Source organism: Haemaphysalis longicornis, unplaced genomic scaffold (genome assembly GCF_048455015.1).
Source record: "Haemaphysalis longicornis isolate Haplotype H1 unplaced genomic scaffold, Haemaphysalis longicornis Haplotype H1 scaffold_2, whole genome shotgun sequence".
Lineage (NCBI taxonomy): Eukaryota > Metazoa > Arthropoda > Arachnida > Ixodida > Ixodidae > Haemaphysalis > Haemaphysalis longicornis.
In genome coordinates, this window is record NW_027526295.1 from 262,230,268 (window position 1) to 262,256,957 (window position 26,690).

General features: G+C 46.5%; 1 protein-coding gene across 1 annotated transcript; it reads right to left on the minus strand.

The window, feature by feature from the left end:
* Positions 1-609: 609 nt before the first annotated feature.
* Nmt (N-myristoyl transferase) lies at positions 610-26,221 on the minus strand. Its single transcript, XM_077700418.1, has 13 exons — positions 25,883-26,221; positions 22,073-22,136; positions 21,295-21,442; positions 18,679-18,812; positions 17,062-17,153; positions 15,586-15,702; positions 14,449-14,619; positions 12,899-13,007; positions 12,672-12,743; positions 9,545-9,643; positions 6,756-6,923; positions 3,607-3,744; positions 610-2,021 (listed from the first exon to the last, which is right to left on the minus strand). Exons 1-13 carry the CDS (start codon positions 26,044-26,046, stop codon positions 2,001-2,003), a joined length of 1,497 nt encoding a protein of 498 aa, XP_077556544.1. The 5' UTR covers positions 26,047-26,221; the 3' UTR covers positions 610-2,000.
* Positions 26,222-26,690: the final 469 nt, after the last annotated feature.

Genomic DNA, 26,690 nt, shown 5'->3' on the forward strand with positions numbered 1-26,690 from the left:
TTATGCTCTCCATGTTGGCAACTCTGAAGAGACGTTGGTTACAAGATATATCCTGGGTCCTTTGAGTGTCTCTTGTAACGAGATTTTACTGTACTATCAAAACCAGTGCGAACGAATTTAGTTCATATGCCATCCTGATATCCTTTTCTTGCACAAGTGGGGAGCTGAAAAAGTGACACATTAACTCTCCTTCACGCAAAAAATAGTGCCTTCTATACTACAACGGCATGCGCAGCATGCCTCGATATGCAGCAGAAATACCGAGGCTCACATCAATTGCCAGAAAACTGTCATGCGTCACAAAACCCGGACTCTAAAGAGTCTAAAGATTCCATATTTCTAAAGATTCCATATTTCCGGTTGCAACAAAAGCTAATGTGTTTTTATGTTTTCATCATAACATAAGAGCTTTTGAATCAAGCCGAGATTACTCAATCACAATGTATCTCCCCGCATGCTGTCCAAAAGCCAACAGCTTGCGTCCAGAAAGTGCAGGAGTGGAGGCAACGCCTCCTTTATTTAAAGGAGGCGATGGTGGAGGGCGCGTGTCCCGATTAAAGGCAACTGCGCTCCCTTGCAGAGGCTGTGATGAGAAATAAGAAGCAGGAGTGCTAGGTTCACCGATCATTTTATTATTCTTGTATTCATATTTGCTCAGTGGTAGCCTCAGGTCAGGTGTTGCGTTTGGTACCAAAGTAGTGTATACATTGTTGCAAACACCTACACGTGGAGCGTGCAGCGAGTGCACTCCATGATAAAAACTTTTCCAATCTGACGACCCCACACAATATATTATAGAAGGTGCTCCCACCTGCACTCACATGGAAGCACGTTTACGTGCTCACCATTATCAGACAAGCGAAGGACATGCAGCCATAAACACAGTGCCTCTAAACAAACTGGTGGTAATTTCTGCCACATTAGTACATTGCAAGAAAACATGGCAATACAAGCTTACAACCTCGCGATGAGAAAAGACCTACAAAATTCAGAAAAAAATACAAGGAAAAGCATGCTACGACATTTGCGCTCTCAAAACAAGGGCCACACTTTCAGGGGGGAAAAAATAAGAGAGGAGGGGGGCAGCAAGGCAAGTGCCCTGGGCCTCAAATGATGCCCAAATATGAATTGCACAGCTTAGAGCTCCAGATTTTTTACAAAACTAAAAGAAGGCATTGTGTAGAAGTCTAATAAAAAAAAAAAACGTATGAAAGAAATAAAGTAGACACAGCCTGCCACCAAAACGTGCAATGCGCCAGTATAATCATTGACTTGTCAGGGGATGAACTGCTTTTGAAGCCTGAACAATGACCACACCGTCACTGCTATTGCAAAACATGGGTGCATGTTTGAACAAGATCCACAGATGCCGTCTTGCTCGAAGCTCCGGTCGGACAAAGAAGTGCACCGTGGCGCGCCCTAGAACCAAGTTCGAGCAGGGGCTGTAACCCGTGTGCTTGGGTGCTGTGCAGGAAACGCCACTCTAGCCAGGCCCCGTCATTTTTAAGGTTTCCAAGGAGCACGGCCACTGTTTCTTGTTAACCTGCACTGCACGCTCGACTTGGACGTTTTCCCGAAACCTATCTTATGTTGGGGAGGAGGCAAGAGAGGCAACAGGTTGAGTCGAACCGACCAGTGGTTCACACGATGCCCACCACTCAAGGAGTCTCAAAGAAGTGGGGACTGACATGGTGCATCGATTAGCCAATTGCCAGCAGACATTCGTGATTTCACCAGCACTGAATCCGTTAAGGAGGGAAGGGGAGAAAGCGGGCACTTGGGAGCTTCACGTGGAGTCCCGCCTCTTCGGGGTCGGCCCCAGCCGCCGCAGTTCTTGCACACCCGATGCAGATGAGGAGGAGGAGGAGGCAACCAGCAAGGCTGCGACAGGTCAACTGAGCGTGTTAACCATCCGCGGCAACAAGACATGGCGTGGCTATCACAGCAGTCGGTGCATGCGCTTGGGTCGTGCCATGCCAGCGGCGCTAGCCTCCACACGGTCATTGCAGGACAAGCCCGATCTGGAAGGACAGTAACAACAGTGCCTTCAGCAAGGAGAACAAAAAATCTGCTCTAAACAGGTTTCGCGTTGACGCCTTTCATAATGCAGGCTCAGTGACCTTAACCCTTTCAGGGTCACGGACGAACATATACGTCCTCTGCAAACACCTTCAAAATGGTCAATAACGTATATGTACGTCATCTCTTGCATGTTTAAAAAGCCCGCCTTTTTCGCCAACTTCTCTTGCTTGGTATGTGCTGCCACACTGCGGAAATACGTCAAATTATTTTCTTGCGCCGATGGCTCTTTTTCTTATTTTTTTATGATTTACTTCAGCGACGCGCCAGCTATCGCTTGCGCATCTGGTAACGAGGGGGCGCACTGGGTATCGCCCACCGGGCGCCTTTCGCTTCTTGCGCCTGCCACAGACCAAGGTCGGCTGCGAAACTGATGAGGCTCTTTTCTCCTTTTTTTTTGTATTTTATAGGAGCGGTGCACCGTCTATCGCTCGCGCATACGGCCGCGCACACGCGCGTGCAGCGGCTGGTTTAGGTATCGTCCTCCGGGCAATTCCCGCTTTTTTCGCCTGCGCAACTGAAGTCTATCTGATTTCGATTCACTCAAAAGGTGCCGGCTTTTTACTCTCTCACTTTATTTATAATTTTTCTTTTGTTACTCATGAATAAACCACACATATGTAACAACACAAACGATTTTTTTGTCACTTTATGGTTACCCTAAAAAAATTACGATAATTTTTTCTTGAAATAGATTCATCCGAAGAATTTATATCAGCAATAACAAAAATCGACCCCCAAAGGGTTAAGAAGACACCACAGGCATACCTACCTTCTACAAATGTACAAATAAAGCAAATAAATAAACAATTATACATTCTAATTTCAAGTGATGTGAATATTTCTCGCTACCCCGAGAAATTTGTACCACTGATGTGTGCTCTTGCAGCTAAATAAAGCTACATGGTATAACCACTGCTCCAACCAAAAGAAAATTACAAACAACTTTTTTTCCTAGGCAAGGAGATATCTCACTGTGATGCAGAGCTTGTTCTAGCTATTGATGAGGGAGCCTGGGCAACATCTAGATATACTAGAGGGCTGCACTCAGACGCAGGAGGGCTCTTCAACAACTTGCAGTGTTCTGCAGCCATGGCTTTAACAAGATTGCTCTCGGTTGCCTGCTCTCACACAAACTGGGGTGCAAGTTCCTGGCTACCCTTTCTGAGTAGTCAGGTGCAGTACATCACTGCACCAGCGGCACCAGTGTGTACCAGCGATGTAACCATAAATGTTTTTCGGGGTGCATTATACACCGCCGATAAAAAGACAAAACAAAAAAAGATTCTCCGTCAAAAAAAAAAAACTTGTCATTTTCGGTTTTAATGAACCGACACAAGCTTTGTTATTGTTTTTGGTGTGTAAATACTATCGTGTAAATACTATAGTGTGTAAATACTATAGGTTTAAAAACAGGGGCAAAAGAAAGGGGGTAGGGATGCAGCACTGAGAAAATCCCGGGGGGTGTCCTGACACCGAAACAGCCCCTCTACCCCTGCTGTGCACACCGTCGCTCGCAGGAGGTACCTTGTTGGGACCCATGTCGGGGCAGCGCCAGTTGTACAGGTAATACTGCAGGTTGCCGTCCCCAATGCCAAACTTGAGCTTCTCCAGGAACTCCTTGTTGTCCATCAGGTCCAGGGCATTGAAGACATCGTAGCCGTTCTGCGCCACATGATGGGACACCCTCCCCCTCAGCCAACCGCACCACTCACAGTCTCACACCACAGCCTCACACGGCACGCACACTCACTGCGAGACAATCAGCACCGCCTCAATGAAGCACTCTGTGTCAGCAGGGAACGCTCACGCAGGCACACTGCAATGTGCTATATGGGGAGGGCAGGCCAACCGGCAAGCCCTGCTTAAAAAGACACAACCTGGCTTGCTTAGATGACAACTGGTTGCGTTGCCACAGGTAGCACGCTGCCAGCTGCCTGCTAGCTAGCAACACTGTTCCCCTTTCATTTTTAGCGCAAAAACACTCATGTTCAGGCAACCACACAAATAGACAACCAGAAAATATCTAAGGCAGGCACCGACCCTATTCCATCCCTTTCTTAACTATAGAGGAGGACCCTCTTGCCAACGGTATATGCATTTGAGGCTTTGCTTGGTGCATTTTAGTCAACTCCGTTCTTCCCTTGCCTTCTGCAATGCCTCTGCCAGTCCACTCTCACTTCACACCCTGCCCCGAAGCTCATGGGCTTTCCAGCTTTACTCCACACAGCACACAAGGGCCACAGAGAAACATGGGAATGCTTGCCTAGTGCCACCACTGTGCTTAGTTGAGCTAGTGCCGCTGCGTCACTTATCAGGTTCAGCTGCCAGTGCCCTGGTAAGTGACATAACCTGGTACAGTCAACACTGATATAGCGGTTACCGTATTTACTTGCATAATCCTCGCACTTTTTTTTCGGAAAAGTCAATGCAAAGTTAGGGGTGCGAGAATTATGCGGGGAAAAAAATCTGGTGCACAGTGTTGCCAATTTGCCTTATGCCAATCCCGCTAAATGTAGCGGTCGTTTTTTGTATATGTAAGCTCATTGTTGCCAACAGCCGCTATTTCTTTTTATCTTATTATTTACAACGTAAACAGTCTCCTGTCGATCAGCGATCACGAAATTGCCGCCTTTGCTATCTGGCGCGTGCCCTATCTCGTCGTCGTATGTGCGTGCCCTACTCCAGTAACGCACGTTGAAGTCGGTGACGCCGAAGTGCCTGCCTGCGGCACGGTTGCCGTGTTCGATCAGTGTAGCTGGCGTTCTTCCCCATGGCGAAGCGGCACCAAGCACAAAACAAAGAGATCAAAAAGTTCTCAAAATGGCAGCGAGCTATCCACCACTGACGCGAGTGACTGACTGACTGCTGCCGCTCAACGACGGGACTACGACGGCGACACGACGACACGACAGCGGGCTGCGCGAACACCGTCTAGCTGCGCGCACGCGAAACATGCGCGAAACCGGCTCAAGGACAGTGTTAGTAGCGTGTTAGGGCGCCTGTTAGGGAGTAGCCATGCAGGTTGTTAGGGCGCCTGGATGGCCTTGGATACACGGCGCTCCCCGGCGAACGGAGAGGCGGCGGCTTAGGGCGCGCGTTGGAGAGCGCGTGCACCATGCAGGTTTCGCGAGCAGGCAACTTTCGCCGCTGCAAAGTTGGGGGTGCGAGTATTATGCGAGGAACCAAAAAAATCCAAGTTTTGGTGGCTCACATTAGGGGTGCGAGGATTACGCGAGTGCGAGGATTACGCGAGTAAATACGGTATTAGATATAACGAATTAAATTTGAAATATTATTGGCCATGCTGATTTCTTATGGCAGTCTTTCTGTTTATTATGAAATAATATGCAAAGATATATAAGTGGTGACAGTTATACTAAATTATTTTTGCTCACTGCAGTATTAAAAATGTTATCCAGGCTATTGCACAAAGTCTAAGCCTCTGCAAAATCAGTTTTCAAATGTCATCGTCTAAAAGCTAGTATTGTGCAAACCTTTTAGAAGCATGCGCAGGTGATTGTTCATGAACTAGTGGAGCTAATGATGAATAGTTCAGCTAAAACTACCAATTTTTCTGGCCTGTTGGCTGAAAGCTACACTTCAAGGTGCACTGTGGCACCACCAATTGTCCACCAACAACCCTTGCCCAGCCATGCCACATGTGCAATAAGTTTGAGCACAACCTAAGTCAAAATAAATTGTGAAGTTTGCTTGCTGTCCTAAATCAAAATAAAGAATAGATGTTACTCCCTGTCCTAAGTCAAAATAAGGAAGGGAGTTTGCTCACTGTCCTTAATCAAAACAACGAATGGAGTTCGCTCACTCTCCTAAATCAAACCAAAGAATGGAGTTCGCTCACTGTCCTAGGTCAAAATAGGGAACAGAGTTTGCTGGCTGTCCTCAATCAAAATAAAGAATGGATATTGCTCGCTGTTAACGTTATCCTATATGCGGAGTTATCTAATCCCTAGTAGCGTGGCACTCGCATTAAAAGTCAAGGAATGCGGTGCCACGGAGAGGGTGTTAAGGTTTAAACTAATAACAGGCCTGGTGCAGGCAATATGGAGGATTTCCTGAGAATGCAACCGTCTTTTGAGTTGGTGCTGGTACAGGTGTTAAACCCCAAGATGTGACGTTAGGCTTAACGCCCTAATCCTCGAAATGGAAAGTTAGGTCTAATGTCTTGTGGCTAACAGCCTTACGACACGCACAGCAACGCCATTCTTGTGACGAATTCTTTGGTTGTCGTCTGAGTTTTCCGAACCGCTTTGACCGTGTTGAAATGGAGCAATCGGATAGATGCCGGCTTCAAAAAAACGAGGAACCCAGGTTCAATTCCGGACATGGGTAGCGTTTTTTCTACCATTCTACTGATTTCTATTTCTATCATTTGTATTGATGATGATCATTCATTATCATCGTCAGAGGAAGTTGGCTTTCCTGCAGGGCGTGTTGGCGTACAACAGCATCAGTGACGACAATACAGCTTCGCTTCAATAACAAGCCTACTGCACGGGACGGAAAGGATGTCATGATGCATGTGTTGTCATTTGTTCTAGCCGACTTATCTGCAAAAGCAAAGTGAAAGTGAGGTGTCACAGTTTCTTGCTCCGGTGCAATTCCGTTGTAACAAGATTGCACCTCAAAAGCAGAGTTGCTCAATGCCCACTCACGTTCTTGGTGACGACCAGGGCGTCCTGCATGAGGTCGACTAGCGGGACGGAGGTGGCCACGCTGTAGAAGGCGTAGGCCGCCCGCAGCACCTTGTGCACCGCGTGGTGCATCACCGTTGACGGCAGCGAGTAGAAGCTCACAAAGTCCGTCAGCGTGCGGTTCTCCGCCTGCAACCACATCGCACGTGCAAAGTTAATACCAGCCTTTCTCTCTGCGCTGCCCTCCCTCAGACAGGCACTGGACCCTCTGGGGCACTGGACATGAATCAACAAGCATAGCACCAGCTGCTGCTTATTAAGCCAGCCCTCTAACACCACCTCGCCAAAGGGGCAAACAGCAGGCGCTTTACGGGCATTGCCAATCGGCATGGATGAATAGGCAGAGGGAAATGACACCTGCAATGGGGAAGGAAGAAAATTTGCAGGTTTAACGTACCAAAGGCATATAGCTATGCTTTATATGCTGTAGTGGATGCCAATTCGTTCGGCCCTCAATAATCACTGCATTACGTGTGTGGTGGTATAGACACATCCAATTTGACCGCTGCTGTCCCAATATGGCTGATATTATGGGCTTGGAACTTAACTTGCACAGAAACCAGGTATAACTGTACGCGCTATCACACTTTACTTGTTAATGGGGGACACTGGTCTTGAGGACCGAAAATTTGCCAAAAAATCAATTTTCTGTATTAATTTTATTTGCAGTCTACAGGTCCCAAAGAATGTACCTGCAAAATATCATAGCTGTATCATAAGTATTCACAAAGCTGTCGCCCTTTGAAGTCGCCTAAATGACGATTTTTGCCTATGTTTGCAAACTTCGTGCCCTGTTTTCTCGGAACCAATTTTTTTCCCACATGGTCAGCTGTCGGGTACTATATCTTGGGATGTACTGGTTCGATTTACATCATTCTTGCTGCATTTGAAAGCTTATGAACTGAACAGTGCAATAAAACCACAAAAGTACAAATTTTCTTTTTGCTGGCACAAGATTTTATGCAGTTAGTTTTACAAAAACATTGGTAATTGATGACCTGACATTTACAAATTTTACAGCGATTGCAGAAACCATGCTAAAATTACTGCAGTGGTATAATTGCACTCCCTGGTCCTTCTAGAGCACAAAGGGATAAAAGCTATTTGAGTATTTCATAGGTACATAATGAAAAAATTGCCCGAAACGGAGTGACATAATATGTTGCACAACTCTAAACTTACACCCCATAGACGAAAACTGACTGCACATTTGTGCTCAGGAGGTTGAAATACACTGTGTAAATCTCAAGCACATAGGTTAAAAAATAACAAAAATGTCCTCAAGACCAGTGTCCCCCCTTAAGTGTGGGGCACTACCATGTGTGCCGCAGTAGAAACAGATGCACCGTCTGCTCTCCTGCCAATGAATCTGGCAATGTTTCTGCCAGTGAGGAGCACCTACCAAGCGCCAAGTCAGAATTACCCAGACGATGCGGTGTCTGCGACTATAAAGAGGCTGCATTACCCAGCAAACAAGCTATACCACAAGAGTACGTTGTTTCTTCACGGATCCTCATTCTTAGTGCTAACACGTCCCCCTCCATTCCCCCTATCAAGCTGCTGACCTCAGATAGCAAAGGCCTTTTTTGCCAGATTCTGAGGGTCGCCTGTAATAAGCATGTCACTGTCACCTAATTTTTACATTCTCCTTTAGTATTTTGGTGAATGCTCACTGCTGTAGCAATTATGAACCAGAACTTTAAAATACCAGAGCCCATGATAAATAACTAAATATAATGTAAAAGAAATTGGCAGCTTCAGTTTAAACTGCCCGCAGCCTGGAGGGCATGGATGGCAAAAGGTGTGCAGGTACATTTCTATATTGGTGTGAAGATAAAAACCCCGCACGCCCACTCCGCCAAAGTTTGACAGCCCTCATTGCCACCTAACTTGACCTGATCTAAAATGTCTCCAGATGACAGTTTCTGCCGTGGCACACCAATCACCGCACAGTGGTGATTAGTGTGCCTACAGATGACCTGACCTCGCCCACAGCCTTAACTCTTTCCGGCACAATGGTCACCTCAGGTCTGCTTAAATTATTGTCCTTGCCGATTTGATGGCATGGGATGACATGCTGTACAAGTAGCTAATACTAACCACGCCAGAAATGAAGGGCTGCAATCAATTATGTAGTACAGAGCGCCATCTCACTGAAGAGTGACCACTATGCATGTGCAGTATGTGCAGCACAAAATCCCAGCTTTCAAGAATGACATGCATGCGTAAACCGTGCAATGTCCCCTTGTGCCTGCGGGGAAACAAGGACTGTTTTGTGCCCTTCTACTGAAAGTGACTGGCGGACCCTTCCTGCATAGTGACCACCTCATATTTTTTAAATCAAAAGTGCCATTTTTTTTTGTAAAGAAGGCAATTTCTAACAAAAAGTGCACTATTTTTTCTATGAAAAACTCCTTCCCTCCCAAAATGAAGTTCTGCGCATGAAAGAGTTAAGGGGTTAGTGCAGACCACTTGGTGCTCGTCGATATGCATCAGAATCTCATACCCACCTTGTCCTTGTATTACACAGTTTTAGCATTCAAATGCCATGGACAGAATGGCCTAAATTGTAACCTAAATTGCAACTACAAACAAAACAGGGCCGGGCAGCTCAAAGATGATTGAACTACGCTCTACCCTTATACAACGTGACTGGCAGAAGGACACACTGTCAAGGGTGTGCACACACCAGAGACTGTCGAGGAGAAGAGTGCACACAGGACCAAGGGGGGGAGACCTCGTTCCCTCACCTCAACAACGTAGCTGTCCACGATGTCTGGGCGAGGAAGGAACCAGTGCCGGAACTCCTCCTCAGTGAACACCGGGGCAAGGTCGAACTTCTCCAGGTACTAGCAGGAAGAGGGAGAGGGAGGGAGAGAGAACCACGTTTCACGTTACCACATCATGCCAAGCAGGTGACGCCAACAAAACCAAAAACGTCCTGGGCAAGACTCGGGCTGCTTCAGCCGCTTACGGCAGTGTGGCAGCGTCAGCACCTCTGAGACTGAAGGGCCCCACCATCAGCAACTTGGCATGCTCCCTCTGCGAACTCTGTCCCGTGGTGGCTGTGCCTCGTAACCGACATGTGGGCTATGCTTGTCTAGAATGCCCTTTTTAGGCTGGTGACAGATGGTACAAGTGACACTTAGGTTCATGCCTTGCACGGGCACTTTGAAACTTCCATGTTGTCCAAAAGCTACTACGCCCGATCACTGCGGGCTTCACGCCATGTATTGTTTAACAGCCAGGTGTGCTCCTCAGGACTTTCAATAAAGTTCATTGTCTGTCTGTCTGTCTGGTGGGTTTTTTTTTTTTTTTTTTCAGGTGGCAGCGGAATTCCAAGTGGGTTATTCTTATTTCCCTTCACAACTACAACGCAGAGCTCCTGCTGCTGCTGCTGCAGTGAGGCTCTGAATGCCAAGGTTCGACAGTATGGTTGATTGGTATGAACGAGTATTGAAGCCAATAAAATGCACGTTTTTTTTTTTTTTTCCTTTATTAATTTGCAATTAGGGTGGGTATAGATGGCTTTGGCCCTCAATTTGGAAAAGCGGAGGGTGCATGATGGGTGCACTGCATTATCAGTACCTGATGAAGGCTGACCCTCGGCCCCATGCGCTAGTGACACCAAACATTGCTAAACTAAAGCATGCAATGCATACGCATACTTTACATCCCGAGGCCCATGTTGCTTTAGCCCTTTGAGAGTCGTCGCCATCACGTGGCTGCTGCTGCAATCTTACGACCCCAGTAGAAGGCTTGTATTTCTTGCCGTTTGTGCTCAATGCATTGCCCAAGAGCTGCTGCCATCTCAGAGGAGTAGTGCAAGCTCTTGCTGCCTAGTGGTTCCAGCAGGAGCGTGCCATGGCTCTCAGCTTGATTAATCCACCTCCAGCTTTCAGGGCTCAGCTGCTCACATGGACCACACGCATGCATTGCCTGCTTCTAGAGAGGAGACTTTACCTTGGTTCACACACCATGCAGTTCACCACTGGCCCTAACATGCTTCCTATAGTTTAAATACAGGCCTGCACAACTGGCGATCATTAACACTGACTTATATTATCCTCGTTCAGTATTCATTTGTTTACTGCCACGACTGGCGCCTCCTTTTACAGGGACAGCTCAACAGAGGATCAATGATTTTTTAAAAGTGAAACCTCCAATTGAAAGATTTGAACACAGGGTACATTTTCGGAGAAAAAATTTGACCCTTAAAGGGTTAGCTGTTCCCTTTTCGGAGATCACCTGCACACCTGAACTCAGACCACAATTAAAGACAAAAAAATGTGCGGAAGGCAACTACCGTATTTACTCGCATAATTCTCGCACTTTTTTTTCGGAAAAGTCAATGCAAAGTTAAGGGTGCGAGAATTATGCGGAAAAAAAAAAAAAAAATCCGGTGCACAGTGTTGCCAATTTGTCTTATGCCAATCCCGCTAAATGTAGCGGTCGTTTTTTGTATAGGTAAGCTCAGTGTTGCCAACAGCAGCTATTTCTTTTTATTTTATTATTTACAACGTAAACAGTCTCCCGTCGATCAGCGATCATGAAATTGCCGCCTTTGCTTTCTGGCGCACGCTCTATCTCGTCGTCGTATGTGCGTGCCCTACTCCAGTAACGCACGTTGAAGTCGGTGACGCCGAAGTGCCAGCCTGCGGTACGGTTGCCGTGTTCGATCGCGTACTCTTTCGCTTTCAATTTGAAAGCGGCAGTGTAGCTGGCGTACCTCCCCATGGCGAAGCGGCACCAAGCACAAAACAATTAGATCAAAAAGTTCTCAATACGGCAGCGAGCTATCCACCACTGACGCGAGTGACTCACTGACTGCTGCCGCTCAACGGCGGGACCACGACGGCGACACGACGACACGACAGCGAACACCGTCTGGTTGCGCGCACGCGAAACATGCGCGAAACGGGCTCAAGGACCGTGTGAGTAGCGTGTTAGGGCGCCTGTTAGGGAGTAGCCATGCAGGTTGTTAGGGCGCCTGGATGGCCTTGGATACACAGCGCTCTCCGCCGAACGGAGAGGCGGCGGGGGAGGGCGCGCGTTGGAGAGCGCGTGCACCATGCGGGTTTCGCGAGCGGGCAACTTTCGCCGCTGCAAAGTTGGGGGTGCGAGGATTATGCGAGGAACCAAAAAATTCAAGTTTTGGTGGCTCACATTAGGGGTGCGAGGATTACGCAAGTGCGAGGATTACGCGAGTAAATACGGTATTGTTTCTGCAAGATGGAGGTAGGTAAGTAACCACTGCAAGCACTCTGTCCACGCCTTGTGATGTTGTTCGGTACACAAGTCCCTTGCAATGTTACATGCACACAATATTTGTACTAATCGGACATACTAGTTGTAGAACTTTAGGAAGATACCCAACAAGCAATGGTTTGGCACTGAAGTGTACAGTGCCTCCTTTCTGTGTGGCTCCTCAATGTAATATGTTTTAATGCAATGCTATGTTTTCAATGTAGTGGTAAGTTGATTTAAGAGCTCAGCAAAGAGGCAAAAAACCTTAATCATCAAGCAATTTTTTTAAACACACAGAGTTTTTTTTCTTTTTGTGCTGTAAAAAACACAAAATGCCCAATGCTCTACAAATACAAATAGAGCCCTTCGAGGTGCTCTACAATATCACCACTGACATACATTCCAATGGGTGCATGCCCCATGGCCTTCAAGACAGTTCAACAGCTGTGTGCAATGAAGCAAATTTCTACCATTTCTACAACATAACTGCTAGCGAAGCCACACATCTTTGCCTGTGTAAGAAATTCGTCAGACTGCTGCTCACCACTGAGCCGTTTTGTTCAAACAAGGTGGATACTTTGCACCAAAACATGCACGGCTGTTAGCAAAGTACTATTACAATGCTCTTACCTTTGCTAGCAAAGCATGAGCCTGTGTCGTGTCAGACTTGCGGAACTGCCGAAATCCAGGTGTCTTAGGCAGCTGGAGAAAGAGAAAAGAGAAGGAGCTACGCTAAAAGCAGGGGAAAGTAGTCCAACATTCCTGAAGAAAAGAAAAAAAAGGAAGAAATCCACTCAAAAGCTCGCGACTAGCGTCGTGCTAGCCAAGAGAGACAATACACGAGATGCAGGCCGTACCTCAGGCAGGCGGTAGAGCTTCAGTGTGCGCTGCATGGTCATGTTGCGACTCAGGTGAGAGAAACGGACGTCTATCAGCTTGCGGGGGTTTAGTGATCGGTGCCAGTACCTGGCAGGGGGAAGGAAAAAGACGAGCGCTCAGTTTTTTCTCCACGCCACTTTTCAGGCAGGCACCGTTTCAGCAAGATGCCGGTTTCCTCAAGGGGTGGAGCCTACTTGACGCTCATAAACTAGCACCCTCCCCTCAGCCATTTGGACATCTTTCCGTAAGCAGTGGGAAAGAGTGCTGTAGAGCTCTGACTTGGAAGATCAGCTTTGAGTGGTGAAGAGAGCCATCAAAGCAAGCAAATATCGAGGGGTCCTGGTCTAAGGAGCAATAGACATTTATTCGCTCTTTTTCTCTCCTCTACAGGTTCTACTTCGGGCACAAGGGGAAGACGGAAACTTCTGAACCATCTGCACTGGCGGACATTGCTGTTTTTGTTGTGTTGGCTTGGCCGTAAAACATTTTCACAAGGGATACTATATTCCCCAGAAAAACTCACAACATTGCAGCTGCACTGTGCAAATGGCCTTTACAAAGTTGTTTAGCATGATCTTTCATAATAAAGTGACCTGCGAACATTGGCACACAATCTGCAGCACAACTGTAGGGGGAAAAAAAAGTAAATTGCAAAAGCGGCCCACAAAGTCATGTCAGTGTTCACCAGTGTGTGCTGGCACCAGTGAAGGCAATGGCAATGAATGATTCGGTGGATGCAAGCAATAATGAACTTCGTGTCAGCAACAATGACCACACTTCGGTTGTGGAAGCTGTAAGCTGCCCATCTGCTGCCTTTGCTGTTATTTACTTTCTTATCTCTCAAAAACTGCCACTGTGTCCCCACAGATTATAACTGAGCGTATTGTGTGCAAGTTGTTTATTAAGGTAAGTTTGTAGAAAAATCCCCGACACTGCCTGTGACCCCCCCATAATTAACACAAGTCGATGATGGCAACATGAAATGTAGGAGTGCACAGGAATCAGTGGCCGTCCAGCGCACCAACAGTGAATGCTGCTGCATTGGTTCTGCCGCCCAACGATCCAGGCAAACCGGAAGTCAAAAATCACCTATAAAACCTAGTAGAATTAACGGCCTAGCCGTGGGATTTGTTCTTGCTTTGGACAATGGTAGTGACTAGAATTGGATGATTTCAGACTACCTGAAGCAGCTCCCACGCTTTTTGAGAAAATGACAGGTTCAATGTGATTACATTCCTTTCTATTTAGAGTGGGAGGTTTCCTATTAAGAAACGGGTCTGTCCCCCAAATTATGCACAGCCTGTTTACAATGCATGTACAAACACAACTACCTGTTCAGCCCACCATTATAGTACGGCTACTCCTGCCAACTTGGTCATCTAGTCGAAACACAAGCTTAGCTGACATATGCGACTAGTATAGCTTGGGTTTATATCAAATCCGTGACATGCACACTATTATGTTCAGTTTCTTCTGCACCCAACTTGCCAGGGGACTGACACCCCCCATGTGCTCCTCCCCTGCTCACCTGCAGGTGCCGATGGGCTTGGGCAGCACCACGCCAGCCGTGTAGACGGCCTGGAAGATGCCCCGCCGATTCACCCGCCGGGTGATCTCCCGGATCAGCACGGGGGCCACCCGCTTGGAGCGCAGTTTCTTGTGCACGCACAGGAAGTTCACCTCCGCCATGCGCTGCGTGCTGCACACCACCAGCATTACCCCCCGTCACGAGGGCAGCTCGCCCACAGCACCAGCCACCACACTGCGCCTCAAATAGTGTCACGCAAAAAACCCTCCCGTTCACGTGACCACCATTACTGTTGCGGATACTAGTTGCACCTACACGGGTAAACCTAGCTTAAAACACAAGGGGGGGAAGCAAACCATTTTTTTATTCAGCTGTAACTGTGGCTCAATATGTAGCAAAGGTTTTGAAAAAAACTACCAGGGGCATAAACACTCTCATACTTCAAAAACAATCTGTCCTGCCTCGCCATTTAAAAATTTTGTTCGCTTCTCTGGCCGCACACTTGGTATTATACATGTTCTCATTAGCAAAGTTTAAGGGAAAGATCATAAGGTTGTAAAATAGTTTCCCTCAAATGAGCTCCCACTTCAACTACGATGTGGTGCAAGTATAACAGAGCATGCAGCCTCTGCACGCTGCAGATTTGACCGCGTAATTTATGCTCCACATAACAAAAAGGCCCTCACTGCGCAAACCTTTTTTCTGTTCAGCCTGTGATAAGCTACCACAAGTCAGGCTTTCTTATGGTTGAAGCACGGCTCCTCCTGAAGTGTGATAGCTGCTATACAATGTGCTGCACTAAAATTGAAAACAGCAATGCTTTCCACTCATTCTTATTTTCCTGCAGTTCTCTCATCTTGCCTTTTGATAGTGCACATGCCCACACATTCACAGACACAAAAAAGTAAGAGGAACAGCATGTTAGATAATACGAAAAAAAAAAAAAAAAAAAAAAAACTGGCAGCTGGCCAGCACTTTCTGGATAACTAGGCAACTTTTTCCCAATGAACGCCACTAAACTGAGACAGTAAAGGGTTGCGAACAGGCTAGCATCCTTGCGCCTCTGCCCATACCTGTGCAGCCAGCTTTCCAAAACACACGGGGAAAACCCAGGGGGGGCCCATGCTTCCTACTCACTGGTCGTAGATGCGTATGGTGGCTGGAACAGCACTGATGAAGCCCACCAGCTTGTTGCTCTTGACGACACGGACGCCACAGTGCCAGTCAGCTGTCCAGCCGGGCGGTTGCAGGGCCCTACAAGAGAGCGCAAGCACACTGTCTTCCTCGTGTGCATAGCAATCCCACTGACTAACTGTCACCACCTTCCTTGCAGGCTAGGATTGCCTCCTTTAACAAAAAAAAAAAAAAAAACCCTGCCTCTCTGGAAGGAAGGGAAGTTGAATTCGCACTGAAAAAACAACAAAAAAGACCATGCTTTTTTTGACATACAATGCCATTAATTGTAGTGTTTTTTTAGAGAGAAATCAACGCAATTTTTGGACTGAAAAAGACTGAAGTTTGTTATTGCTCTGAATGTGCTACACTGAAACGTAGCCACATATACTCTGTCCATTAAAAGATCTTTGGTTCTGCAGCGCAACCGTGGCATTTTTGTTGTGTTGTTCCCCCCCTTGGTTCTCCCTCCGTTTCAGGGAGTGTGCTTGCCCACGTATTTTTTCTGCTACCCTGTCTTTGTGCAGCTTGTCGACACATATTTATCGTTGTAGTTGCTGAATACACACAAAAAAATAACTGCAGCACGATGGCCAGGAAAACCGGCCAATTAAGGCTGGTTTTAGGTACGGACCACCAACCGGCCCCGTGTCTACACTGAATACCAGTCCTGCCGGTCAAAAACCGGGCAGGTGGCAACCCCACCACGGGCACACATTTCCTCCGAGGTTCACGTGCCCCCGAGGTTCACACCCCATGGAGCTGGTTGGCCAGCTAGTCGGGATGAAAGAAGTGTGAAACCACTAAATCTCAGCACAGGCTGTTCAAAGTATAACAGCTGCAAGTTTTTTAGCCCCGTCATGCAGAAAGGAAACGAAGGAGGTACTGCACAGCTCCCACTGCACATTCTAGCACTTTTGGCTTCATGCCAATTTCTATGGGATGTTGGTGTCTGCAATAAAAACATTGCCACAAGCCTTGCCAAGTGCTGCTGGACTAATTTATTTTGCCTTACTATGGGCAATGTCACAAAAATTCAGGGTTAATTCTTGTTCGAAAGGAATTGATCACAACACAGAATGCAATGCCCACACAAGATAGGAAAGCCAATGTCTGGACATCAACGTTGAACAGTTTTTTAGTGTTCTCGGCTCAGAAGTGATTTTTTACTGGCAGTGTCCAAGACTGCTACACAACTTCAGCTCACCTCAATAAACCTGAACAATAATGGGGCACTAATCACCAGCACCTTACACTCCTCACTGGGTTCATTTAAATTTTGTATTAGATACGATATAGTAAGCCAAGCTCATTTCCAAGAGAAGCCCAAGAGAGAAGCTACAGGCTAAGTACAAAATAAAAAGTTGGTTGCTTCAGATTCACCCGTGAAACCAAAGACGGAGAAGCCCAAGGAGGGGGCAGCTTCCTCTCATGTCTCACCATTTGAGAAATTCGGGGGCATAGTCAAACCGGAACATGTTGTCGTCATCTTCTACGTAGTTCTCATTCAGTAGCTGGTACAGTTCCTTCAGCTATGCCAAGAAAAAAAAAAGCAACAGTGCCCACTTAGTCAGATGCAAGGTCCATCAGGAGAGAGGGCACAGCTGCACAGCATGCCACCGTTGACACTAACATCTTTCCAGCAATAAACCCAAGCACAGCAATGTTTAGATTCACTAAAATGTGTCAAGCTTCAAGACAAAACACATGGATTAATGGATGAGGCTATCTCAGCCACACAACATATGGGGACTGCTACATCAACACGTTATAAGCAACCACGAAACTAATGCAAACGGTATTTATCCCAATAAAAATATTTAAAATTTTATGAACAATGGTAGTGCGCTCCTGAGTTACGCTATCAATTCGGTTAACATGAATGTTAAAAATTGCAAAGTTTGTATAACTTGAAAACGTGAAGCTGTCACACTGCATATTGTGAGACACAGCCCTTAGGTTACTGCCAATTTTACCTGAAGTACTCACAGCAAACAAAATTGATACCTTATTCATATTTGACTGGTATAGTATGTTGTACCAGACTGTTGCTTCTGTACAATCTAAGCCAGCACAACAAATCATCTTACATTTAAAAAGAAGAAAAAAAAAACAATAGTACATCTATTTTGTCTTCTTCAAGTGCTCCAGCAGTTGTAATAGCTGTTCAGGAACACGAGGGACACACAGGGACATAGCCAGAGGTGGTGCTTGGGGTTCAACCCCCCCAACCCCCTTCGAAATTTCTTCCAGGCAACACAGCAGTGAGGCCTGGTGTTCATTTCACCAAAACTCCTCCCATACAATAACCCATAACCCCCTCCTAAAAAAAATTTCTGGCTACAGCCGGGGGTACGTGTATATTAAATTTGAAAATTAACATGTTTAATGGCCTCCAGTCTCGCAGCCCAGGTCTAAATGAGTTCTGCCTGCACCATTTTTTTAGATTTTCTTTTTTTAGCCCTTAAAAGCAAGATTAAAAATCAGGAAATTTTGCTATAAAAAGTGAATTTTTATTTCTTCAAATGGCTATATTAGAGTATTGCACCGCAAAGTGCAAATTTTGCGAGAGAAAAGTATAGTTTAGTCACAAATACAGCTTTGCACACTTACACAGACTTCACTATACAAGCACTTCTCTTAAATGATATTTTTTTAGCAGAAAAAAATTGCAAAACCCAAAACAGCCACCACAAAAACCTCAGTTGCCGTAGCAAATATGAACATTGGAGAGTTTTACAGAAGAAAAAAGTCTTCTCATTGCTTTTAAATCCCTAAACGAGTGCTGTTGAGTGAAACACATGGGAACACAGGCTTGCACATGGGACATGCTGCCCATTCAAGACTGACTCGCAAAGAGGCCCTCGTCACAAGTATTTTTAGAATGCTAGTCTCCCATATGAAAAGTAGGTTTGCCTCAATGGGTTCACTCGTTTCACTTGTGCAATCCAGTGCACCTTTGATCACTGGCCACAGAACAAGCCAAAGCTCTCTCTCTCATGTGCGTGCGTGCACGCAAGCAAATTCCCCCAGTCAGCGTGAGAGTGGTAGGCTCACAATGGCCGGGTTGTTGATGTCCAGGGTGTCCCAGGTGAAGTCCGCTGGCAACGAGTACGGCTGGTCCCGGATTTCTTCGAGGGGCTTGTTCGACTCGATTGGCTCGTTCACATTGTTGGCACTTAGTTTCTCATCTGCAACACAATAGAGGCACGCCCACTTCACAGCACTGCCTAGCAGCAGGTCAGAGACAACCAGGTGTGCACAGGGAAGAAGCCCACCAAGAAGTTTCCTTGATGTGAACTGACACTTGCACTTTTTCGTCACTTAGACACCTTCATCAAGTGAAACAGGGGGCCAGTCACCCCAAGGTGCTGAACTACAACTGATTTTTTTATTCAGAAAACAAAGACATATAAACCCCCGCACATCCAATAGCATGGCCAGCCCAACCTGACGTCAACACTTATCCGCTCGCCCTCAGCATGCCACACACGTAGCACCAGATAATCCCTATCTTTTTGCAAGAGTGCAACCAAAGGCATGCTTACACAGTTTTCATTAAGCCACTCAATTTCAAGCGCCTCAATGACCTCATGTGTGTGCTTATCCTCCTCTCTAGCAATGACTTCGCACTTTCCGAACAACGGAACACAAGCACCTTTTCTACAGTGCGAAGCCAAGTGTCCCCAAACAAGTCTTTTTCACGAGGTTCTTATGTTCCCTGGGCCTCTCACTGACGCATCTACCCGTCTGGCCAATATGAGTCTTGCCAAAGTCCAAGGGGACAGAGTAAACAATGCCTCCGTTACACTGAACAAACTGCTTCTTCAAGCAGCCCACTTTTTCTCTGCCCCGCCGTTTCTGTTAATGCATGCAATGCAAACGCGTGTCAAAAATCACATTTTTGTTGCAAAATTAAAAAACAAAACAGTTTTTGAAAGGGAACTTTCTGAGCTAACCCCAAATAGATTTACTTGTTCTAGAAACGTCTGGAACGCTACGAAAAGGGGCTCTCAAGGTATCGGTCAAACTGAATGGTTTTAAATAGGCGCGGTAACGGAAGAGTTAACCAGGGGTTATAAGCTTGCAGAATGAGCTATTTTCGCTTAAATTTAATGCATTATCTTTTTATAGCAGTAAGAATTGTGGGGTAAACATTAGAAGTTACGAATGCACATGCAAACACAGAAGCAACAGTGCATACTGCGCGCACTACGCCAGTTATAGCTGCCCAGCTGTCCAGCGTGTTGAGCTTACACTGGCCAACTGGCATAAGTGACATTGTCTTCTGTGACTCTGTTTGTTAAGCGTACCCAATGTTTCCCGAAACAAGTACTATCAACTGTAGCAAACATTATCCACGCACAAATCCGGTCAAAAAATTGAGGGTGGACAGCGGTCCCGAGCGGTAGATGGCATCATCTGAAGGACGGACAGCAGACAAAGCATTTGGCCGTTTGCTGCAGCCCTCGTCTGCATACTTACGTTCACTTCAGTACTTGTCCTGGATACGTCATCATCGACGTCTTGAAACACACGATTCAGCAAGAAAATCAAAAGTATGGCTTAAATTGATTACTTTCTCAGAGAAAAAAAGCATCCTTTCACGCTGCACAATCGCTGGGGGCACTATAAAACACAAAATTTCTTAAATAAAACAAACTAATGTTTTGCCTGCATGGCCCCTTTAAAACGGAGTACATAACAGCTGGCTGTACTAGAAGTGCAAGCAGCGTGACAGAGAGAGAGGAAAAAAAATTCAATGGCCATTCTACTTTGTGGAGGTGGTTGCCCAGTGAAGCTGCTTGTGTTGGGGGTGTTAACAGAGCGCTTCCCTGGCAAGTACGTGTCGGACCTTCGTGTCTACGGTCAGGTTGTTATCGAACCACAGTCTGCTGCACACGTTTCAGCCCAAGCCGAAATGATGATTGATAAAGTCTCTCTGGAGCCTGGTGCATGTGCCCTTTAACTCTTCCAAGTTGGCATTTGGTTGCCAAAAGCCTTTTGCCGCATTCTCTAACTCCCAATATGCATCATCATTTCTCGCTTGTAGCTCACATGCCATCTTGCAGGCACGCTTGTCGGAAGCCACATTAGTATCAGCCTGCCGTCAGTGATTAAACTTGCGCCGCTGTTATAGCGGCCCGGTTTGCATTACATTTTTTTTTTAAAGTAGGCTTCACTGTGCAATACACAATGTTGGAAAGTCTGCCCGCTGATTACTGCAAGATCACACAAATGCACTGCTGGGAAAACATATTTCCAGAGGCAACACAGTCCATCTTGTACTGAAATACGAAGGCTCTAGGGCTTTATCAGTGTAAGCTTCGTCTCTGTAAGCTGACCAAGCTCACACCGATCGCTTTAAAGCCGGATTCACTTTTAAACACAAACACACTGCTGAGAAGACATCTTTCCAGAGGCAGTACAAGCCGTCCTATCAAAACATTTAGCCCTACGATATTATCGGTGTAAGCTTGGTTTTTGTAAGCTGGCTTGTCCACATTGCATTCTTAGGTGCAGACACCACTAAATCCCACATCCTAGCCACAGAAATCTTCGCTGTAATAAAACACCAGCACTTGTGCGACGTGATACCTGCCAACGTGCAGTTGGCCCTGCCAGAGCCCTTTGTCACGGCACATAGTGTTGCTAACAGCCAAGACGGCCCACCTATCTTGGGCACAGGCTGGGTGCTCCAGAACTGGTAATGCTTGTGCAGAGCCTCCTCAGGGGTCTTGGCAGGGCCATCGTGCAGCACGTTGAGGTTAAGCAGCTCCATTGCCTTCTTGATGTCCTGCAGCTTGGACATGGGAAGGCCCTGCACACACACACACACACAGGGGCCAATCCGGTCAGCTGCACTTCAGGGGGAACATAACACAGCAGCTATCTCACGGGGCACAATGCCCACCAAAAAATAAGGCCCAAACAACTAAGTCAGCCACCCTTAACAGTACATGCTGTCTAGGTGCCCAAAGAACACCCATGCTCACAGTTCCTCATCAGTACAGGGCTAAATAAATACAGGGCCACCATTACACAGAAGACCAAAGATGGTGGAATGCAGTCAAAGCCACCTTATTACCCCACGCCCCTATATCAACAGGCTCAGAAAAATCCCCACCAGCCAGCATAACGAGAGGCTTGAGCGTCAAGTGGCAATGCAGAGGTGGCTGTGTTTGGTGGCGCGGTTTACGTGGCAAGCAATTATGTGGGGAAGAGGCAAACGGGCACCTGAACAGAATAGTTGCAGCAAGGTGCCATTTGGGTCGCCTGGGCTACTATGGCACATGAAATATTCTGCTTTCAGTGTGGTGCCCCAAAGCCCTTACTTAGCAAAAGCTGCCTCTCGCATGTTAGCACTGGGTGGTGTCAGTTCAGACAAATACAGTCCTCTTCGACCTGACAGTACAGATTGACCTGATTCCAGCAAACATCCACAACTCACCCGGAGGTCATTGTCCCCCTCTGAATCATGGCGGTCTTTTATTGTACCAGTTCCAAGCAACGCACTGAAAAAGAACAAAAACTTTCATGACATACATTAACTTAAATATCCCAAGTTTGCGGGCAACGGTGCAAGAAAAACAACTTGGAGCACAGAATCGGCAGTTCGAGAAGCTACTTGAACATGCGTCTACCCCAGCTACAGATATATTAAATGCGTGGGTTGCTTAAACGCTCAGCAGGCATTTGACAAATCACCATGTTGAGGAGATGTTGGTTTAAGTCATCAACTTTGTGCATTATCTTCAATCTGCACTAGTACATGTACTCCAGCTGCGCTTGAACATGAACCGCCTACAATTGTATGGCCCTTAAAAGGGTGGAGGACGTTCCTTCTTTCAACAACCTGAGAAGCAAGGTGAGCTAGCCCAGCTGTGAAAAAAAAAAAAAAAAAAAAGTAATAGTTCTGTGGGGCCATGCAAAAAGGTGAACACTGTCCACATTAGCCGTCTATGAAAGAGCTCCCGAGAAGAAAATTTGCCGCCGGTTAATTTTGACGGATTGAACAGCCACTAGAGACCCTAAATTCCATGTATCCACTGCAAGCCACCACAGCTCCTTCCTCTTGAAGATCGTAGCACTATGGAGCTCTCTGTCAAAACAACTAATTCTGTGTAGGCCCCATCAGGACAACGGCCTCAATTACAGGAGTCCTAAAACACATTTTGAAGGTGGTCAATAAACTCGTGCAATTGCGAAGTTAGCAGCTCAAGGCATGAGCGTCGGCAAGGGGGTGCAAAGGGGGCACTTGTGCACCCCCAAAACAGCAACTGCCCGGCCCCCTCTCCTTCTTCCCCCTCAAGACAAAATACGGCCGACGCCCATGGCTCAAGATCGAAGCTACCCATCCCTTTTTAACTAACAGCAGGGAGCTCAGGACTACACTGCAAGATGCGCCACACCTTCCTGCTCTTGTTAACAACTCTCGCTAACCTTCATACTATGTTTATGCATCACAGTAAGAATTTATGCTATGGTTCAACATTTTTTGTGCAGATGTCCGCTCTCCATCACAGTCAACACCTTGTTGATCCTTTTTTTAGGGCTTCTCGTGATGTACCTTGTCGCAAAACATGCACACACATTGGGAAAAAGAATTGTCCAGGCTGCAGAGGTTCGCAGCTCCTCTGAGAGTCACAACTATGCACACATGAACCTCTTATCAACAGTGCGTGTTTTGACCCAATTGGGGGAACCAAGTTCCCACCCCTTTAATTGCGCATCTCCATGAGGGTAAAAGGACTGAATTATACAAAAATATTTACAACACCCAAACTGCTCCTGTCGGCCTTCTTTGTTTGCCTTCTGCATGCACACCACACGTCAGATCCTTGAGACGTTTCTTTGCACATGAACGTATCCCCTACTACGGCGAAGTGAGCGCAAAGTCCACAGACGCCGAAATTCAACAACATGTTCAGCATACTATGCACTCGCTTTTGTTCATATTAAAAAGGTCTGCTTAAATGGTGAAACACTGCTGAAACACCCCACCATGTGCAAACCGTGGCAACTCTAAAGGCTAAATATGAGAGCTTTGTTGCACCACGATAGATGTTGCCACCATGCTGTTCTATGCTTTAAACTGAAACTCTTTCACAGAAGTGGCAGAGCATCAGGGAATTCAGCTTCCCTAGGGAGCCAGTGCACTGCGACTTTCACAACTTTACAATGGCGTCAAGATAGAACATTTTCTTGGTGTAATCCACACACAGCATGCAAACAAGCTATAGAACCTAATCTCTGGTTCTAAATAATTCCTCACATACAAGTGAATCAGCTAAGTCATAAGTTAATTGCAATGAAACTCTTTGGTTCCCCATTTTATAATTCCACTAAAATCTTACAAGACAAAGACCACTCCAAGAAACAAAAGTTCTTTTTTGTTAAAAGCACAAAAAACAGCAAACGGAAAAAAAAGGAAGCACGCAATTTGCACGCTACCTAATGACTGAATGTCTACCACAGGAAAACATGCATAGAGATACCCGAAAAACTAGAAACGAGGCGGAAAGTTCTTTTTGCACAGAGTGAATGAGACAACAATGATGCTTATTATATGGCACTGTCCCGAAAAAACTTTCTCCATCAACTTGACGGCAGAGTGACCGACACAATGGCTATTTTTCTTTAATGTGAAACACGCACAATACCTATTCACGGGTAAGGCTGTATCGGTGTTTGAAGACTACCTCGGTGTCACTGAAGAGATGCGTTCACATTTACCCAAATGCATGGATAAGTGTGAGTAGGCGTCACTTTTGAGGGCGTTCTTGTGTTAGTGCAAGTGCCGTAACGCAAGTGTGTATTCAACCGTCGGCCAGTCTGGCCCACGTGCACAGATATATGTGATGGTGGTATACGCAAGAAACGCTGGCTGTATGAAACCAAGAAACATGGCCCTTTATCTGGCCACCACTCAGCTCACATGCTTGCACTATAATTTATTGTGCTGTAATAAGCATTAGTTCTTAGTGCACATCCTGCATACTTCATTTCTTCCTTTCACCGTTGCTCTTTTTGAGCAGAATGAACCAATGCCAACTCGCTGAACTGACGCGCGTCAAACAGTTCTTTTGTTTTTGATTATAAAGCAGTACCTGCAAAAAATTGAAAGCAGGTACTTCGAAGCAATGTTGTGGCAAAATCAGTGCAAAAGCTACGATACAAAACATGCTTCTACTATTGGGGGAGAAATATTACAACATGAATTGCAAAAAAATGTAAATAGCACTTCATACAAAACAAATAGGATCCCCATTTTTTTGTCCACAGTGTGCCTGGTGCATAACTCAGAATCCCCCCACGAAGGCATAGCTAGCCCAATCACAGGCCCCCCACACGCTTACAACCAGAACGTAGTCTCTGTTCAGCCCACTCCAATGTAGCTCACACTAGAAATGCGCTAATTGTTTTAAAAATATATTCTAGTGCTACAACTATCACTAACTATCGGCACCTAACCAACAGGTTATTCACATATGAGTAAGATCTCCCAAGTGGGCTCACATGTCATACTAATGCTGAAACGCGGTCTCAGGTTATTCACGGTTCTTGCTCATTGGTTTTTACTGGCGCATAAAGGAGTTTTCGTGCAATACGATCGCAAACCTTGCCTTGAGCCTACTCCAGTTATTCCAACAGCACACAGCTTATTATCAACTCAAGTAATGCTAAAAATAAACACATTGGAGACAGTGTGACGCTTTAAACGCAGAGCGACTAGAAGCGTGGAGTTGAGGACGAAACAGGAACCGAAGGCGCCGGTAGCAGACGCACGGAGGAGTAAAGATTGGCCGTGGGGCTATTATCTCGGTGTTCCCATATTTGGCGCAAAACGTTATGCGTGGTCTCCCTAAACACGCTGGTGCGGTGTACGCGCACTGATGTAACAGTTCGCTACAAAAACTACACGGTGAGCCACGTGAAATGTGATCCACGCCAAGTGCACACAATCCAGTGAACAAAATGCTGGCGGTTTTTAAGTCATTAACATCTAACGACATGAAAGCCATTTGTCGGACGGTAATATCGTTCCGAAATATTAGACAACGTCTAAGCTCACAATGATTACAAGCCGATTGCATTTGGGGGTCGGGGGCCGTAAGGTGGGCACGACGACGCAGAGCATGCAACCACGCCGCCAAGAGCTTCCGATCAGCCGCGGCATGCGAAGACGTACCGACGGCCAGCCGCTGATGGCCTGACCTTAAGACGACACAAAATCGAGCAAGACTGAGTAACGGCTCACCTGTTAACGCTCTCGGAGTCGTCGGCGACTTCCTCTTTGCCCACTTCCCCGTTGGTTGGCGGGCTCGGCTGTTCACTCTGGCATGACTCGCCGTCTGGGCTGGCGTTCTCCATGGCCTCCCCGTTGCGAGCTCCGCCCCGGTCCTCGCTCGGATGCGACAGCATGTGTGTGTGTGTGGCGTGTCCAAAAGTCTTCAGAGGCTGTCTCGCCAACCGCGGCGGCTTCCTCACCACATCACTGACTCACAGATTGCAAAAGAAGGTAGCAGAAACAAACCTGGTGAAGGCGACCACCGAAAAAAAAAAAAACACACCGAGTATCGATAGCGATTAAACATGGTAGGGCGTGCGCAATCGGCCACAAAGTCATCAATATCCTCAATGTCGTACACAAAACAAATTACAAGACGCAAAAATATTAGCACATAAAATTAATTTGGTTATTTTCAAGTTTTTGAAAGATCTTTTAAATATAATTTACTTTCTTACACTGAACAAAAATTTTGGTTCTAGTTTCGCTTTTGCGGCGGTCTGCAAAATCGTCCCATTGCGGTTCCTGACAAGACCTATTTATCAATCGCAAATTGTTAGAAGGCATTAAAGTATCACGAAAGTGCAAAAGCAAGTCGGGTTGTACCATCAGATTACTACAGTAGTGGCATAAATATAAATACGAGGTCGTGGTAGAGTTGGTGGTAGAGGGGAAGCACATGGAGGAAAGAAAGGGAAGCACGCGTGCTGGTTTCTGACGTCAACTTGTGGGCTCGCGCCGTTCGTCTGCTGCACTCATAGAGCTGCTGCTTCTCTGG

Coding starts and splice junctions, on each gene's coding strand:
- Nmt (XM_077700418.1), bottom strand. CDS start 26,046: ATGCTGTCGCATCCGAGCGAGGACCGGGGCGGAGCTCGCAACGGGGAG. Junction 18,813..21,294: donor CCAGCCTGTGCCCAAGATAG/GTGGGCCGTCTT, acceptor ATTGTGTTGCAG/ATGAGAAACTAAGTGCCAAC. Junction 15,703..17,061: donor GCCCCCGAATTTCTCAAATG/GTGAGACATGAG, acceptor GCTCTCTTGTAG/GGCCCTGCAACCGCCCGGCT.